Source organism: Oryzias melastigma, linkage group LG1 (assembly GCF_002922805.2).
Source record: "Oryzias melastigma strain HK-1 linkage group LG1, ASM292280v2, whole genome shotgun sequence".
Classification (NCBI taxonomy): Eukaryota; Metazoa; Chordata; class Actinopteri; order Beloniformes; family Adrianichthyidae; genus Oryzias; species Oryzias melastigma.
In genome coordinates this window covers 9,950,318-9,966,382 of record NC_050512.1, presented here as the reverse complement: position 1 = coordinate 9,966,382, position 16,065 = coordinate 9,950,318, and the positions used below count along the sequence as shown (strand labels likewise).

Genomic DNA, 16,065 nt, shown 5'->3' with positions numbered 1-16,065 from the left:
AGTATACTCAGTATTTAAGTGTACTACAATATACTCAGTCTATACTAAGAGTGAGGCGGTAAACTTAAAGTTTACTTTGTATATACTGTTTAAAAAGTGTGAACTTAAAATGTTCCAATTTACTCTGAAGAAGTATTCAGTTAGTATACTTCCTACAATACATGTACATGGTCTGTAGTATACTTGCTGTAGTTTAACTCAAATATACTAAATTAAATAAACTCATCAAACAAATCATGAAAATCTTTCTTTATATAAAAAAAACTTTGATTTGATTTGAGTCTATCAGAATAAAGACCAAGAACAGAGAACAATTTATATATATATATATAAAATTAAAGTATGTGAGTTTCTATGAGCCCTGATCCTGATGAACATATAAAAACAAAACTGAAACAAGCTTGCAATTAAAAGAATCCCCAATAACACGAGAAAACCTAAACCTGCTCACAAAAAAATTCCTGCTGAGAGAAACAGAAGTTACATTGACAGTCACAGAAATGATTTAATTGCTGTGAATGCCTCAGCCGTTTTTTCAAAAAAATCGAATTAAACTAATAAAAATCCAGTTAATGGGGCCATGACATCTGTTCAAGCCAGTTTAATTTATTTTTTAAATTATTTTAATAAGCAACAATTAAAAAAAAAAACAGTTTTTTTTAAAGGATAGCTATAACGTTTATTTACCACTATTAAAACATTAAATCAGTTGAGATTTATGTGAATTTTATTTTACTGTCAATTTTTTTTATAGTTTTGAGTTATTTCAGTGACTATTGTGGTATTTTTTTCATTAAATGTTGTCCTTGTGAACACCTATCAGTTTTAGGATTTTTTTAATGGAATTCATTTTGCTTCATGAAATGACAAAAATGAGCCAAACAGGATTTTTCCTGAAACATGCAGCAAATAAAAAAAAATAAAAAAAATCTGAAACCAGCAAAGTGACTGTCAATCAATTTTACTTTTCTCGTATTTTTTATTTTTTTTTTATTTCTATGCCTCATTTTACAGACAACATACATGCATCTTTTGATTATAGATTTAAAATGAACATTAAGTGGTTGTTTCTGTCAAGACCTTGTGGGCAACAGTTTTAAGACTAACCCCTAAATCCAACACTTAAATAAAGAATTTATAGAATGTATGAATGGGGAACTTCTAATAATTTACTCTCAAACTTTTCTTTCTTTTAAGCATAACAGAGAGGACGTTTTTAATTATATGTGGCTGAATATGCTTGAAATCTTTTTTTTTCCATATATTTTCTTTGAGTAACTTGAATTTTGTTCTTCACACTTTTATTTTTAAGCTGTAAGGGCTTCCTATCTGCTTTCAGGGTGAGCGCCAGCCAAGGAGGATATGATGACGTTCAGTGGAACAGCAGCAGTGAGAGCCACCCTCCATGGCTGCGCTTCCATCTGGGCATCACCCGCTGGGAGCTTTACCCCCACCTCGACCCCAACATGGAGCTTTTGACCCAGCAGATCGCCACGCAACGAATCGTCAGTGCAGGTGTGATATTTTCAGTTGGAGATCTAAGCATATGCTTAAGAATTTTGATTTACTATCATTGAGAATCAATATAACTGTAGTTTGTGTCACTGTGATTTTTAAAAAATGACAAAGATTACAATTCTGTGCCCGTTTTAAAGATCTATGAGCTGCAGGGAGTCCACCCTAAGTTATAAGAGAAGGTGTGTTGTGTTGTGCAACACCTGAGACGAAGGGCTGGACTTTTTAACTGCAGATCACTTTGAAGTTTTCTTGAAACCAGAGTCTGTGAAGCTTTGAAACACCCAGGAGATTCAGCCTTAGGTGGTGGCAGCGAATGGACGGGAATACATTTACGAGTGTCCACATGACAGTCCTCTCTGTGCGGATGTTTGAACTGCCTGGGCGCTTCCATGACCAAGTCCTTGGTTTGAACAGTTTTATTCTCTTTGTAATATATTGCTTTTAAACATCCAACCCAATCATCTGTTGTAAAAGTGTTCCCAGTGGTCTTTTAATTATGATTGTCCCGTTTTTAGGGAAAATCAAAAATTCAGTGTCATTTTCTAGGACAGTTTCTACAGCACAGCTGTAGATCTTTAGAAACTCAATTCTGAGTTGTGGGTGGGACCGTTGGTGCAGAGTAAGCCCGCCCCCATTTCCCATCATCCGTCTGTTTACACTCTCTCCCGCTAGCTTACAGCCCTTCATAACCTCAACTTTACATTAGTGGTGCCACTAAAATGGTGAGCAATATCGGAGCTGTAAATTTTTTAGCCGGATGTCAACTTAGACAAAAAAAATGAAGGGGTGGAGGGAGCTTGTGGTTTACCAAGTATATGTTCTGTTTAGCAAATATTATCTTTTTCAAACAGATTTTTTTTGTCAGCTCCAGATTCACAACAATTTTAAGTTTAGTTTTCTAATGTGTCCTCCATAGACAGAAAAATGATACAAGAACATTTTGAAACCATCAGGCTGGGTCTTTAAATGTAACTTCATCACCTAAAATTTTCTTTTTGTGGAATTCTGTGCATAATCAGGAAAGACTTTTATTGTATCAGATTAATTTAATTAATAATGAATGAGTGGAGGAATACAGTATGTGCTTATTCTGCTAAAAAAGAAAGCTTTTGTGACACTTTCACATTAGTTATGCTGTTTTAAGAATGTGATAACCTCAAGAAGCAGCTATAGCCTCAAATTTTGGGGCAAAAATACAACAAAGGATAGCATCGCTAAATAAATGTCAAAGGTTCAGATACACACAGATGCTTGAAGATGCGCTTTTGTTTGACGATGATGAGACATACTTTACCTGCCACTTTGTACGTGTTGATGAGCGAGCGCCTTTGTACTCCTCTAATGGGCAACGTGTTCAGTCACAGCGGGGTGTTTGTGATGGAAAGATTGCACAGCCATGGTTTCCATGGTAACGCTCCCCATACTGTTCCTTCAGTGCAGAAGTCTGGAGGGACGCAACTGAAGCTGGTGATGTCATTTCCAAACTACGGACAAGCCCTGTTTAAACCTATGAAGTAAGGTGAAAGTAGACTAACCCACTGAGAGTTTTACTGACCAAATATGTCAAAAGAACCACTTATCTTATCTTTTGACTCTTGTATTTCTTGATGAAGTTCCATTTTCCTGTTTTCTGCTGCAGCTAATGATGATGCACTGATGATTATAATTGAATACATTCTTTGGCAGACAGGAGAGAGATGAGGAGACCAACTACAACCTTTACTACTTCTCTGACTTTGAAAGACACAATGCAGAAATTGCAGCTTTCCACTTGGACAGGTAGATTCTGTGAGAAATACTGCTTCTTCTTCTTCTTCTTATCCATGTCCTCACATCACGACTTTTGCAATTCCCTCTGAAGAATTTTAGGTTACAGGAGAGTCCCCCCTGCAGTTGGAAGGTTAGTGGATGTGGTCAAGGAGATCAAAGACATCACCACGGATCGTAAATTGGCCAAAACATTCTTCTCGTCCCCTGGTATACACCTCTCAATTATTCATGAATCATGCATAAAATTCCTTTGAAACATTCCATAATAAATCTATATATAGTCCTGCTCTGTTTAATCACCCTAAACCTCTGTAAAACATTTTTTTTTTACATTCAACTCACATAAAGCTCTTGCTCCCCCTAGTGGGCAATGTGTGCTTCTATGGCCTGTGTTCCTACTACTGCTCCACTGAGCATGCAGTGTGTGGAAGACCTCTGAACCTGGAGGCCTCCTTGGCTGTCATGCTACCAGATCTGTCCCTGGCACCTCGGAGAAGCTGGAGGTCTCCATGGAGACGCTCGTACAGCCGCAGCAAGCTGGCAAAGTTTGTATATTTGTACAAATCTTTACATTATTTTTGTATCAATGCCTTGAATATGAGAAATCTTAATGATGAATGTGAAAGTAAACTGCATTTTGTGAACATGAAATGAATATTTCTCTTGCAGATGGGAGACCGAACCTGATTACTGTTCTACTATAAAAAAGACTGCACCTTACAACAAAGGCACACGGCTGGTGGACTTCATAGATTTGGTCATATTGGACTTTCTAATGAGTAAGTATTTTCTGTGGTTGTTGCAGGGGTATGCAACCTTTAATTCAGAAAGATCCACTTTCTTAATGATCAAAACCCAGCGAGAAACGCAAAATTCCACCCTAGAAAAACACATTTTATTTATGTTTTTGTGGCCATGAAGTCATTCATTTATAAAATGTACCTTTTTAAGATCCTTTTGCTGCAGCAGATTTCGTTTAAATTAAACAATGCAAAAGATCACTATGACTTTTGTGCACCATCGTGTTTTTAGTCCTTTTACTATCAAATATAAACATGTCATATTTAATGTAGAACCCATTTTTTAAATGCAACTATAACTATTGCATCGGAATAGTAACTGCACACTGTTGTGCAACAGATGATAAGAATATGTGCTTATTTTAATAGTAAAGCACCACTAAACGTAATAAACTAAGACAAATTAACCACAACTACATACCCTTTGTTAATTTAAAGTGTTTGCATTTTATAATCAATTTAGTTCGCGTGTTTTTAAATAACGTTAATTAACTATTATGCTAAAACAATGGTTGGGCAAATGTTCAAGTCGTAAACATTTGATATTGTTGAATCTTTTCTGACACTTAAATGATTAAAAAACACATTAAAAACACACAGTTTGACAGAAAATGTTTTTTTATTGATTAATTGATTGATTAATTTGGTTTATTTCAAGCACAGATTGTGAAAAATACAGAACAAAACACACATTTTTCAAACTATAGAAATAAAAAATGCGTTGATTAGAAAATGGAAAACAAACAAACAAAAACACAGTTGTGTCACATTTGATTAATTAGATGTAGTAATTTTTAACTAAAGTTAGTAGAGTTTGATTGATTGCTTGGGAAGAAGTGAATTTACTACTTAGTTACCTCATTTTACAGTTTTCCGTAGTTATGATCAGATCAAATGCAATATTTTTTTAATTTTTTTTTTCAAGTAGCAAAAGTGAAGTCCTTATTGATTAATCTCATAAAACATTATGTTATGATTTCAGTAAACAGTAACATCAGTCATACATCATGTAACATATTTGTAAAACTCACTGATTATCATCAGAGAACAATTTCATAATAATCCAGAAATCATCCCTACATACTGAAAATCACGTTTTCAAGTAATAAAAAGTGCTTATTGATTATCCTCTGAAAGAATTCTCACATATTTTCAGTAAACATTAATAATACACTCAATATCTAATATTGATTATTTGGTGAACCCATAATGATTGCAAATAATATGAATGCATAATTGATTGTAATCAAAACATTTCAGTAATTATTACTGCCTGTTACACAGTGTAAAACCCATTGGTTGCAAATAAAAAAGCTTTGATTGTTTCACCACATTCAAGTTAACACGTTCAAACATTTGGAATTATTCAAACACCAGTTGATCTTTAACTCATCTTTTTTATATTGTGAAATTAGAGTTTCTTTATACATTTTCTTGAATATATGGATGTTTAAAAATTGTTTGAGCGTATTACTTAACCTGTTCCAAAGTTTAGTGCTGCACTCAGAAACGTTTCTTTGTGGTTTTATCAGTCTGACCTTGAAGTTCCTACATCCCTTCAGTTTTTATCCTCCTTCATTTTCTAAGAGCTTTTTTGTAATGTAATGCTGCATAGATCCACCATTTAGAATATGTTTTAACCCCTTTTTTTGGTGATGATAGATCTTATGTAGGCTGTCTCAACAAGATGTCAGAAGACACTGCAGTTTAGGTAAATAAATGCAGCCAAGGCTTCAAATGTGTGGGCACATAAAAATGCAATGTGTGTAGGCAGTTTGCAGAGTGCCTTGGCCAGTGAACTCTTGAAAAAATATATTCAAAAGAAAATCGAAATGCATTTAAATGTTGAGAAAATAACACTGGACTATGAATTATTTGGGAACTTTTTTTGTTTTCTGTAACACAAAACATGAATTGTTTAAAGTAGTAGCTATTCACCTTTTTTAGCGATAACAATTGGTGTGTGCCACTTTAAAACAAGTAAATTCACAATTCCGCAAACATAACGAGTCAGGGCGAAAATCGACTTTTACGACTTCTCTAATCGGCACCGCGCGCCAGTCAGTGTCGTTCATCACCATGGTAACGAGCTGTCGCAGTGGTTGCTGACAACTTTTTTTTGGTTGTCACCGACAAGGTAAGTAAATAAGGTTTGTTTTCGTTAAAAATGACTTTTAGTAGCTTTTGTTTCAGATGTGATCATTTCTTTGGCTTTAGAACGACAATGTTATGACCGTTGTCTAAACGCATTGATTTACGTGAAAAAAGAAGAAGAAAAAAGTCTCTGCTAGCTTGTGTTGTCTTGGCAGGTTAGCATAGAAGCTAACAAAAGATACATTGTAGAACTTCTAAGTTACAGTATAATTTATGTTTTAAAGTTCGGTGACGTCATATGGAAGGCTTAAACTCTAAAATGTATTTAGAAAGGTTGTTCATAAATCAACTAAATCAAGAGCTTAGCTAAAGTTTATTTATATTTAATTGATTAAAAAAAATACATTTTTAAAATATTAATGTGCAGTTTTCATTTTAAAGTTGGCAAAATAACTCACTCCTCCTCATACTTTGAAATAAATATAGTTTATTTTTCTTGCTTTTTTTAATTGAGAATGAACTGGACTATAGCCTGATGCAAGATAAAACAGATTTTCTCTTAAAATGCTCACTATTTGCAATACCCTTTTTTCTTTCAGGTTTTCCAGAGTGAGATTTCCTGAAAACTTGGAGGCTATTCTACATTACTCTCAAACTTGCTGATGGTATTTACTGAAAGACCAGCAGCATGTCTGCTGCCCATTCGACAGAAAAACCCCAGAAGGGATCTTCTGCTCTTGCGAGGGCTGCATCTGTGTCTACAGAGCAGGAACACGCTCCTAAAGTGACTTTACCACCTTTACGCACAAACCCATCTTGTTTCCCACCAGGCTCTGGGCAGACACACCTGTTCTGTTGTGGGTCTGGCTTCAGAAATGATTCCTTGGACAAATCTACATCTGCACTGGAACTCCCTCAGCTGGTTTCCCGAGTAGATGGAAAGAAAACCATCGCTGAGACCAAACGGGCTGCAGGACCTCGACGACTGGCCAAAGCATTAAAGGCTTCAATAATGAGGTGAAAAATGACATATTTAAGAAAGATTTGAAAATGGATTACAGGCACAATGTTTGTTAAAGACCCACTCGATGAAAATATGTTTTTTTAATATGTTCTTTTAACATGTTTTTCATAATTTTTCATGACAGTCAAGAGCAGATGAAAAATCGCAGTTGGAAAAGGCTTGTAGGTGTAATATACAATGGCAAGCCACGAGCTCCCTGCTCTGCTCCATTCTGATGCGTCCGCTTGCAGACGAATAGATCCGTGTATGTCTTTGTTTTCCCCGTCCAAATTGGCATCTGACTTAAAACTGTATGGCTGGATAGCTCCAATATTGCTCGCCATTTTTGTTTTATTGGTAATGTTAGGTTGGGGTTGTGAGGGGATGTAAGCTACCAGGAGAGTGTAAAGACAGAGATTTTGGGAAATAGGGGCAGGCTTACTCTATGCTAACAGTTCTGCCCTCAACTCAGAGGTGAATTTCTAATGAACAACTGCCTCTTTACAGAAACTGTTTTAAGAAAGCGATAATTTTTTAAACAAAATTTTGAACAAAAAGTGAATACTTATAGTTAAAAGATCACTGGGAACACTTTAAATAGATAAAAGATGATTGGAGTGGGTCTTTAGTTATTACTCCCAGAACATTTTACTTTATATTCATGCTCTAATGTTTGTCATGAAAAGCCTCCTTATGCTTCACACATGAAGGAAACTGTGATTCATCATGTCCTTGACACCGTGCCAGCAGAATTTTCTTCCTTTTTATTTCTTTAGGTGGATAAAAAAATCCTTCACATTTTAACTTTCAAATCTTAAGCTTTTTAATTGGAAATTAATTTTTCTTTTTTTTTTTCTTCTTTTTTAATTTCTGTTTTATCGTTTCAGTTATGAAGATAAGACGAATTTAACTGTGTTGCCAACACATAAGGAAGCAAGGTTAATGAAAGACCTACGAGAGACCAGAGATGAATTCCCAATCACTGGCACGGACATCATTCACATGTTTGCCCAGAAGAGAGATCAAGGAGAAGACTTGGAGATTTACTACCTGAAAGAAGCAGATGGAGATCAGTTCAGGTAGGACATGGAAACTGAGGACACAAAGTAAGGAAAGCTAGGTTGGCTTGTAATAATTTTAATTTATTTTTTGAAAACTTGTTTCCCTTTTAAATTGTGTTGTATTTGTAAGGAAACATGCATTTGTAGAATTAAGAGTAGAGCTGAATATAAATTGCACCTGTAATCATCCCTTCTCTGAAAGTCCCCTTCTGATCTTTTGATCTATTTTTAAATTGTTCATAGTGGTCTTTTTCTTATGATGAGGCAATTTTTAGCCCCCCAAAATAAGTCATTTTCTTTTTTTTTTAAATGAAGCTTCAGTAGTTTATAGTGCAGACTCTCTCGCTAGCCTACAGCCCCTCACAATTCCAACCTAACATTACCGATGCAACAGACATGGCGAGCAATACTGGAGCTATCCAGCCGTATAGTTTTGAGCCAGATTTCAACTCAGATCTGGAAAACAAAGACGTACAGTACATGGATCTAGTGGATGCATCAGAATGGAGCAGAGCAGGAAGCCTGCCCATTGTATTTTCTAAATCACAAACAAGCTGTTTTAAAAATAAAATTGTTTTGTCTGCTCCTGATTCACAACCATCTAAATAAATAAATATTAAGAAATGCAACTTTAAGGGAAATTTTCTTAACATATATTCTCCATCATGAGAAAATGCCACAAGAACATTTTAAAAACAGCAAAAGACTGATTTTCATCAGAGTGGTCTTTATTTATAATTTGCTAGAACATCAGTTATCAATTGTGAGGAGTTTTGTTTGTTTTCTAGACCCTATGACCTACAAGTGGTCGAACCCGAGGATGCTGGTTCCGAGCACTACATCTTCTCACCTGAAACCGTGCTCCATGTGACAAAGACGGGTTTTGGTGGACTCGTCAGCCATGCAGATTGGTACAGGGAGCATCAGTTGTGGACAGCTTTGCAGAACATCGCGTTTTTCAGGAACTTCCGACTATACAAATGCTTTTACCGGTAATGCCAAAAGCACTTTGAGCTTGCCAACAATCCGTAAGAGTGCAGTTTACGTCCTGCTTTTTATGCCTCAACAATCTACATATTTATTTTTTCACAGCTGGCATAAGAACATCTGCCAAAATAATTTTAAACGCAGATGCAAGAACCTGCAGGAAAAGCTTCTTGTGGATGTTGCTCTGTTTAGAAATACTCTTCATCTTTTCACCAGGTAAGTCAAAAGCAACTCTTTAGCATTCAGGTTGAATCCAATTCCATGGAAATTTCCAAGAAGTCTCTATGAAAAATTAGTGTGCATCGATGCTCACTGTATTGTCCAATATGGGTCACAATTAAGAGTGTCTATTGGCAAGAGTCTGGCGATACAATATACATATCTTGACACGTGTTTCACAATATGCTACATATCAGGATATATCCAGAGACTGTACCAGAACAATTTTTCACTTCTTGGTACCTATCCCAAGGAAACACTAAGTAGTACATGTCTCATAACAGTAAAAACCGCGAGGCTGACTGAACATTTATTTAACACAAGCTGGTTCTGGCGAGATCTTGTTGTTTTGGTCGCAGTGTAGATCTCCTCAAAGAGACTCACTCTGCTGTGATGCCAACTAGCGGTCGGGGGTTTAGGTGGAAAACTAAAAAATAAAACACTGAAAGATGCTTATAAATAATTATTTAAATATTGTCTTGTCAGCATTTTAAAGTATTGCCAAACAAAATACTGTCAAATCGATTTCCCTCTGCGATACCTTACCACAATACATTGCATATGAATTAATTTTCTTAAAAAAAAAAATGTATTTAAATGTTTTGGGTGAAATTTCCAAGATCTCATCACTAGAATACAGAGGAATTCAAAAATAGTCTTTGTAAAATGGTCATATTTATAAGGTTTTTAACCCAAGGAAATCGGTGATGTCATATTTGGCGTTTGGAGAAAAAAAGTGAGTATCCAAATTGCTTTTAAAATCCAGAGTTACAGATAGTTACACATTTTATCGTTTTTTAAGAACTTATGGAGTAGGAAAGGAATTTGGACATTTTACCCAAATTGTTGCAAACTTCCAGACTTGACAGTGATTCTTTGTTGGATTTTAATCTTTAGTTTTGAAATAGATTGATAGACATTGTTCATCTTAAGAGTATTACGTCCAAGATCTTCATCTTTCTACAGAGTAATTGAGGAGCTGAAAGGAAAATGCAGAATTCCTCTGGAGGAATCTAAGACCTACACATTGCTCGACTTGAAAGATCTCCTAAAAAACAAGAATGAAGAGTTTTTTATGACTTTGAAGAAGTTATCCCAGTATCACGCGGTCCTTCTGAATATGGTACGTGTTGATCTCCTGTTGGAAATTCCAGAATTGGAGCCATTTGTGTAAATCCCTTTAAAGCTGGACCTCTTGATCTCAGGTGACAGAGGACATCTGCAGAACCCACCAGGAGATCCAGATGCAGCTAGCACAAAAGTCAAGCAAAAGCTACAGATCCGTTCACGTGCTTTTTGCCCGGCAGAAGGAGCTGAAGAGGGAACTGGCCACAGCTGAAAGAAACCAAACAAAATTGGGAAATTTTGCAACACTTATCCATCACATGATTGTGCAGAGTCTTGTTACAGTCGTTCAAGATGAAACCAGGTCTTTTTTAGACCTTCTGAAGGTATGAAAATAATCACTTGCTTCACTAATAATGATTTCACATTATTATAGTTATTAGCTCAAAGTTATTTTTAAAGACCCACTCTGATAGAAATCATGTTTTTGGTATTTTTCACATGTTGTTGCGTTTTCCTGACAATGGAAGACAATTATAAAAAAAAATATAAGCTTAAAACTGCATTTCTGAGCATTTCTTTAGAAATAAGAAGGAACAGATGAAAAAAAATTGTTTAAAAAAGATAGTATTTGTGATGTAGAAAATATGACAGGTGGTAAACGAGCCCCCTATTCCTCTCCATTTTCATGCACTCACTTACAGACGACTAGAGCCGTGTATATGTTTTCATCGTCTAACCCCAAAATAAAATTGCTCGCCATTTTTGTTTCACCAATAATGTTAGGTTGGGGGTTTAAGGGGCCGTAGGCTAGTGGGAGGGGGTGTAAATAGAGAGCTCTCAGCAGTGGGTATAAAGACAGGGTTGCCCCACAACACAAGTTTTTTGATTTTGGCTAAAAACTGCATAATCATAATTAAAAGACCACTGGGAGCGCTTTTAAAATAGATCAAACGATGATCGGAGTTGGTTTTTAAAATAATCTTGTATATTATTCCACACGCCTTGTTCTTCAACAATCACCAAAACTTTAGAACTTGAAGTTAATATTAATAAAAGGCTTTCTAAGTTAATGAAGTAAAAGTTTGAATTTCACTTTCAGGTCACGGCGTCTCGACAGAGCTCTCTCTTCCTCACAGAGCTCTCCTTCAGTGCAAGCGATCAGCTGATCTCTGATCCACCAATCCATGCCTTTCAAGAAACACTCAGTGAATTCCTCACAACTGCTGACAAAACAATTATTCAGGCAAATGTTTGGCGTCACCGCAGAGACACACCGTGTCATGTTGAATACTTTTAGTCCCTCTCATAATGATGGCTGTTATTTTGAGCTGCGATTATACTTTAATGACCATTAGTGTCTCTTCTTCCTGACAGATGTGTGAAAGTTGTGGCTTTTTCACGGAGATAAGCCACAGTGAATGCAGCTCTGATCACAGTTTAGGCTCAAGCTGTATGACCAATTCTGGGATTCCAGGTACAGAAGTAGAAGATGAGATCATATTGTTTTCCCTATACATCCCAGTCCATGTAGTTTAGTCTAGTCTATGCAGAACAGCAGATGAAAACAATGTCTCTTTAGCATTTCTTGTGTGTATTTGTTCTTTGAGGGTCAATGATCGGCTCATCTGTTGGAGACACTTTAACCTGTCAGCTGTTGCCGCCTGAAGAGATTCTTCTAATGGTGAAAAGCACAATGGTCAGTGGCTGCTACTATCCTCTCTCCAAAACACAGCTGGAGTGGCAATTCAGCATCAGTGACACTACAGCCCGAGCTGAGGCTCAGCAGAACGAGCTCATGCAGGCAAGAGTGTTAACCACACAGAAGCTGAAAGCAAAGTGTTTTGTTTTTCTGCTTACATTTATTCTTGTTGTCTGGACAGAATGCAGATTTAGAAATCCAGCAGGTGTGTGAGGGCTACGCGTGGTTGGAGGACATCAATATGTTCATTAAACAGTGGAGTCCATCCTCTCTGGAGTCCTTGAAGGGGCAGCCAGCTTCAGCGTATGAAGAGTACATGAACAAGCTGCAAAGCTGGGCCGACAGAGTCCAGGAAGGGAAGTCGTCCGTCTCCTCAACCAACAGACTGTTCGTCCTTGATTGCACCCGCACAAAGAAATCTCTAGGTTTGTGACAACCTTAAAATGTTAACGTTGTTTTTGTGCAAAGTTTTCTTGCAGAATTTTAATCAAGGCAGGATTTAATTATTTTTTAAAGAGAGAGAAAACAATAATTCGTAGGAAAGCATCTTTTCAGATTTCAACTTTGTGTACTTTTAACTGTAAAAAAAAAAAACTTTCAGGATCATAATTTGTATTTTCTTGCTTTAAAACATATTAAACAATGCATTTAACCATTTTTAATGACTATTTATCACAAGATGTTTTGTAAATTCTCTGAAGGATACACAACTTGCACTTTAAGTTTGAAAGAAATCATATGTTTTTTAAGTTTTAATGGATGATCAAATCTGTTTCTTTCTTTATGACCTTTGTGAGAATACTCTTTATCTCCTTGTCTTTGATTTTCAGGGCAGCAGCTGATATTCATGGAAGAGAGAGTTGTTGCACAGCTGACTGAGCAGATAAAGCTGCAGTCAGAAAGCCTCATGTCTGATTTGGAGAACATCACTGCTGAACTCAGGACAGAGCCACGAGGCATACAAGACTTCTCAAAATATGCTTTTAGGGTATTGAAACTCATTAAATATACATGGAAAAGAAAGAAAGTGTAAATTCAGGAAAGTTATTTCAACTGAAGTTTTAAAAACTTTAATTAAAAACACATCTTAGGCAGAAAAAATAATATTTTGAATTATTAACTTTTTGTTAAAATTTTGAAATTTTGCCTCTTCTTTATTTTTTTCAGGCCAGCCACTCAGTGAAATGTTATGGTCAAACAGTTCTAAGAAGCTGCTAAGAGTGTTTTTTGTTTGTTTCTTTTTTAAAATAAGGAAGTATGTTCAAGTTTTTGACAAAATAATCTTTTTTTTTATTGTTCTTTGTTTCAAACACAAAAATAAAATGAAAATAAAATAAGAATTTAAAATACAAGCATAAGAATTTAAAAGTACAAAAATACAAAATAAGCATAAGAATCTAAAAATACAAATATAAGAATTGAAAAATACAAATATACAAGTAAAGCAAACAATGTGCTTGAAAAGGTCACATATTTTTTCACATATTTAACACTGACTGTCTGGTGAGGAAATCCTTAAGCATGAAGTTGATTTAAACATCAGCGTCTTGACGTACATTGGTTTAAGAATATGTGTTTTTTCAAAATACCTAACCATATATTTGTTTTGGTTTTTTGGGGGTTTTTTGCAGGTGAGAGAAACTGTAAAAATGTTGTCTGACATGCAAAAACGTTTGGAGTATGTTCTCTCCCTGCATGGGACTGTCAGCATGATCAGCCAGAAGATGACTGAACAGGATCAGAGTTTTGAACGAAAGGTTTGCTGGCGTAGAAGTGACCATAAGACTTTAATACTTGTTTTTCACAGCAGTAATTGTATTTCTGTTCTCATAGATGCTGGACATGTGGGGTTCCTTAATGGCCTTACTAAAGCAGGCAGACAGCCACGTGTGCCGCCACCTTCCCTCAGTGGCTGATGCTCTGGATAAGATGTTTTCATGTTCTGTCTGTCACCTAAAAAATCTCATCTTTAAAGCGACATCTGGACCTTTCCTTGACTCGAGCCAGAATGCAATTGAGATGAGCTCCAAACTGAGCTACATATGTGCCCATGTGCAGACTCTCAGTGCAGAGCTGGAGGAACTGAACCGGACCAGCCAAAATCTACAAGGTGAGACAGAATTACAACATTTTCTAAGTTTCAATTTACAAAGAGGTTTTCTGAATCACCATACATGGCAGTTTACTATCTTTTGGCAATGTTAGTTGTTTGCAATGACAAGCTGAGTTTTTGACAATTTATTTATTATTTCTTAAAATATTTAAAATAAGTAAGAGTTTTCAAAAAGGTTCTTAAATGTATCATAGACCTTAATGATATAAAATAAAAGTACTTTTATTAAATTATATTTTACACTGCAAAGAAAATAAGTAAAAAATATTCTAAGATTGAACATTTTTCTTTAAATTACCAAAAAAAGAAGAAAAAAAAGCTGTCAATGGGTTGAAGAAAAATAGTCTTACCAAGAATTAAAAAAAAAAACTCATCTCTTAGACATGTTTTCTCAAATTAAGATTATTTTATTGTGGGAAAATGTTTTTGATAAGATTATTTGTCTTGCAAGACAGAAAAGTAGACCAATTTTGAAACACAGGTCTTTTTACTCACTTATGATCCAGTTTTTGCTGTGTAATTAATAATATGACACATTGAAAATGATTGACAAACATCTGTTTTTCATGTGGCTTCTCATTAGAACACACAATGGATTTGACCATTTTGACCACAGGCGTGCTGAAGGTCATAGCTCGGAAAGAGCTGTGGCAACTCAGAGCAGCGTATGTCAAATGGATGGAAGAGTGGAGGAAGATGCTGTTCAGTGAGGTAAAGAATGAAAAATACTTAACATTATAATGCTTGTGTATTTGTAGTAATGTAAAAACATCCTTACTATTTTTTTTTCCAAGGAATAAAAATAGAGTACAAGTTGTTACTTTTAAGTTTAAAAAAATAACTTTTTGAAGTAATTTTAGCCTAATGCCTTCTTGTACAGGTGTCACTCACCTTTACACTCTCATGTTGTACCATGTGACTATGTTGGTCTCTCCTGTCAGATTGTGGTTTCAGAAGCTAAAGAGAAAATGTCCAAGTGGATACAGCAAGTTAAATGTTTGACAAATATACCTGCCGATGATCCAGTAATGCTGGAGACTGTAGAAGTTCTGGAAAGTTTAAGGCTTCAGATTGAAGTCATAGTGAAGCTACACTCCACCAGGCTCAGGGAAAAACACTGGAAAGCAATTTTTCAAGGTCAGAGTTTTTTTTTTCCATCTGGTATCACATGCGTACTTTATTGACTAGATATTGATTTTGCTAAAATAAACTATAAATCGCAGGGATGGGCCTACAGTATGTCCTTGAGAAGAAGCTGACTGTGGCTGAAGTCATGTCTTATCAGCTCAAAACTCATCAGAAATTAATATATGATGTAAGTTAACAATATTGAAGAGTTTATAATATGGAATCTGTTATTTAGAAACATTGAAAATAGATCTATTTAAAAGTTTACTTGTGGCTCTGCTTAAAACGTACCAGATATGCAGAGATGCAGAGACAGAGTGGAACATGGAGCAAACCTTCCAAAAGCTATGCCTGGAATGGGAAGACAAACATTTTCAGGTGGAGGAGTATTTTCTCCCTGCTTGGAAGCATCCTGTGTCAGAGAATGGACTGACTGCCATCAAAGACTTGCGTGCAAATGATCATTCTGACAGTGACATCACCTCTAAAGGTGCTAGATTCATTATCGCAGGTAAGGAAACACTAATATTAAGTCTCTGACTCCACTGTTAGCAAAACTGTTGTAGCTTGCAGCACTACTTCCTAATGGCTGTAATACCTGTCTT

General features: G+C 35.7%; 3 protein-coding genes across 5 annotated transcripts in view; 2 read left to right on the top strand and 1 right to left on the bottom strand.

Moving 5' to 3' along the window:
- LOC112137138 (polysialoglycoprotein-like) overlaps nucleotides 1-16,065 on the bottom strand; it is a 190,080-nt gene that overhangs the window by 82,059 nt on the left and 91,956 nt on the right. The window lies entirely within an intron of this gene.
- LOC112137105 (extracellular serine/threonine protein kinase FAM20C) overlaps nucleotides 1-16,065 on the top strand; it is a 39,310-nt gene that overhangs the window by 2,592 nt on the left and 20,653 nt on the right. For both annotated transcript variants that reach the window (XM_024259245.2, XM_024259246.2), the window contains 6 exons: nucleotides 1,340-1,515; nucleotides 2,954-3,032; nucleotides 3,205-3,297; nucleotides 3,380-3,495; nucleotides 3,653-3,833; nucleotides 3,958-4,067. In XM_024259245.2, coding sequence (XP_024115013.1) covers nucleotides 1,340-1,515; nucleotides 2,954-3,032; nucleotides 3,205-3,297; nucleotides 3,380-3,495; nucleotides 3,653-3,833; nucleotides 3,958-4,067 — 755 coding nt within the window. The remainder of the gene's footprint in view (nucleotides 1-1,339; nucleotides 1,516-2,953; nucleotides 3,033-3,204; nucleotides 3,298-3,379; nucleotides 3,496-3,652; nucleotides 3,834-3,957; nucleotides 4,068-16,065) is intronic.
- The window catches only part of LOC112137086 (dynein heavy chain domain-containing protein 1), a 30,654-nt gene continuing 19,622 nt past the window's right edge, over nucleotides 5,034-16,065 (top strand). The window contains exons 1-18 of one of the 2 annotated variants that reach the window (XM_024259201.2): nucleotides 5,034-6,225; nucleotides 6,782-7,199; nucleotides 8,073-8,264; nucleotides 9,035-9,238; nucleotides 9,339-9,449; nucleotides 10,419-10,575; nucleotides 10,658-10,903; nucleotides 11,620-11,763; nucleotides 11,895-11,994; nucleotides 12,128-12,321; nucleotides 12,401-12,644; nucleotides 13,050-13,207; nucleotides 13,851-13,976; nucleotides 14,053-14,329; nucleotides 14,916-15,043; nucleotides 15,274-15,469; nucleotides 15,556-15,647; nucleotides 15,755-15,971. In XM_024259201.2, coding sequence (XP_024114969.1) covers nucleotides 6,871-7,199; nucleotides 8,073-8,264; nucleotides 9,035-9,238; nucleotides 9,339-9,449; nucleotides 10,419-10,575; nucleotides 10,658-10,903; nucleotides 11,620-11,763; nucleotides 11,895-11,994; nucleotides 12,128-12,321; nucleotides 12,401-12,644; nucleotides 13,050-13,207; nucleotides 13,851-13,976; nucleotides 14,053-14,329; nucleotides 14,916-15,043; nucleotides 15,274-15,469; nucleotides 15,556-15,647; nucleotides 15,755-15,971 — 3,115 coding nt within the window. In that variant the 5' untranslated portion in view covers nucleotides 5,034-6,225; nucleotides 6,782-6,870. The remainder of the gene's footprint in view (nucleotides 6,226-6,781; nucleotides 7,200-8,072; nucleotides 8,265-9,034; nucleotides 9,239-9,338; nucleotides 9,450-10,418; nucleotides 10,576-10,657; nucleotides 10,904-11,619; nucleotides 11,764-11,894; nucleotides 11,995-12,127; nucleotides 12,322-12,400; nucleotides 12,645-13,049; nucleotides 13,208-13,850; nucleotides 13,977-14,052; nucleotides 14,330-14,915; nucleotides 15,044-15,273; nucleotides 15,470-15,555; nucleotides 15,648-15,754; nucleotides 15,972-16,065) is intronic. The other variant, XM_036211717.1, reaches the window with a different exon arrangement.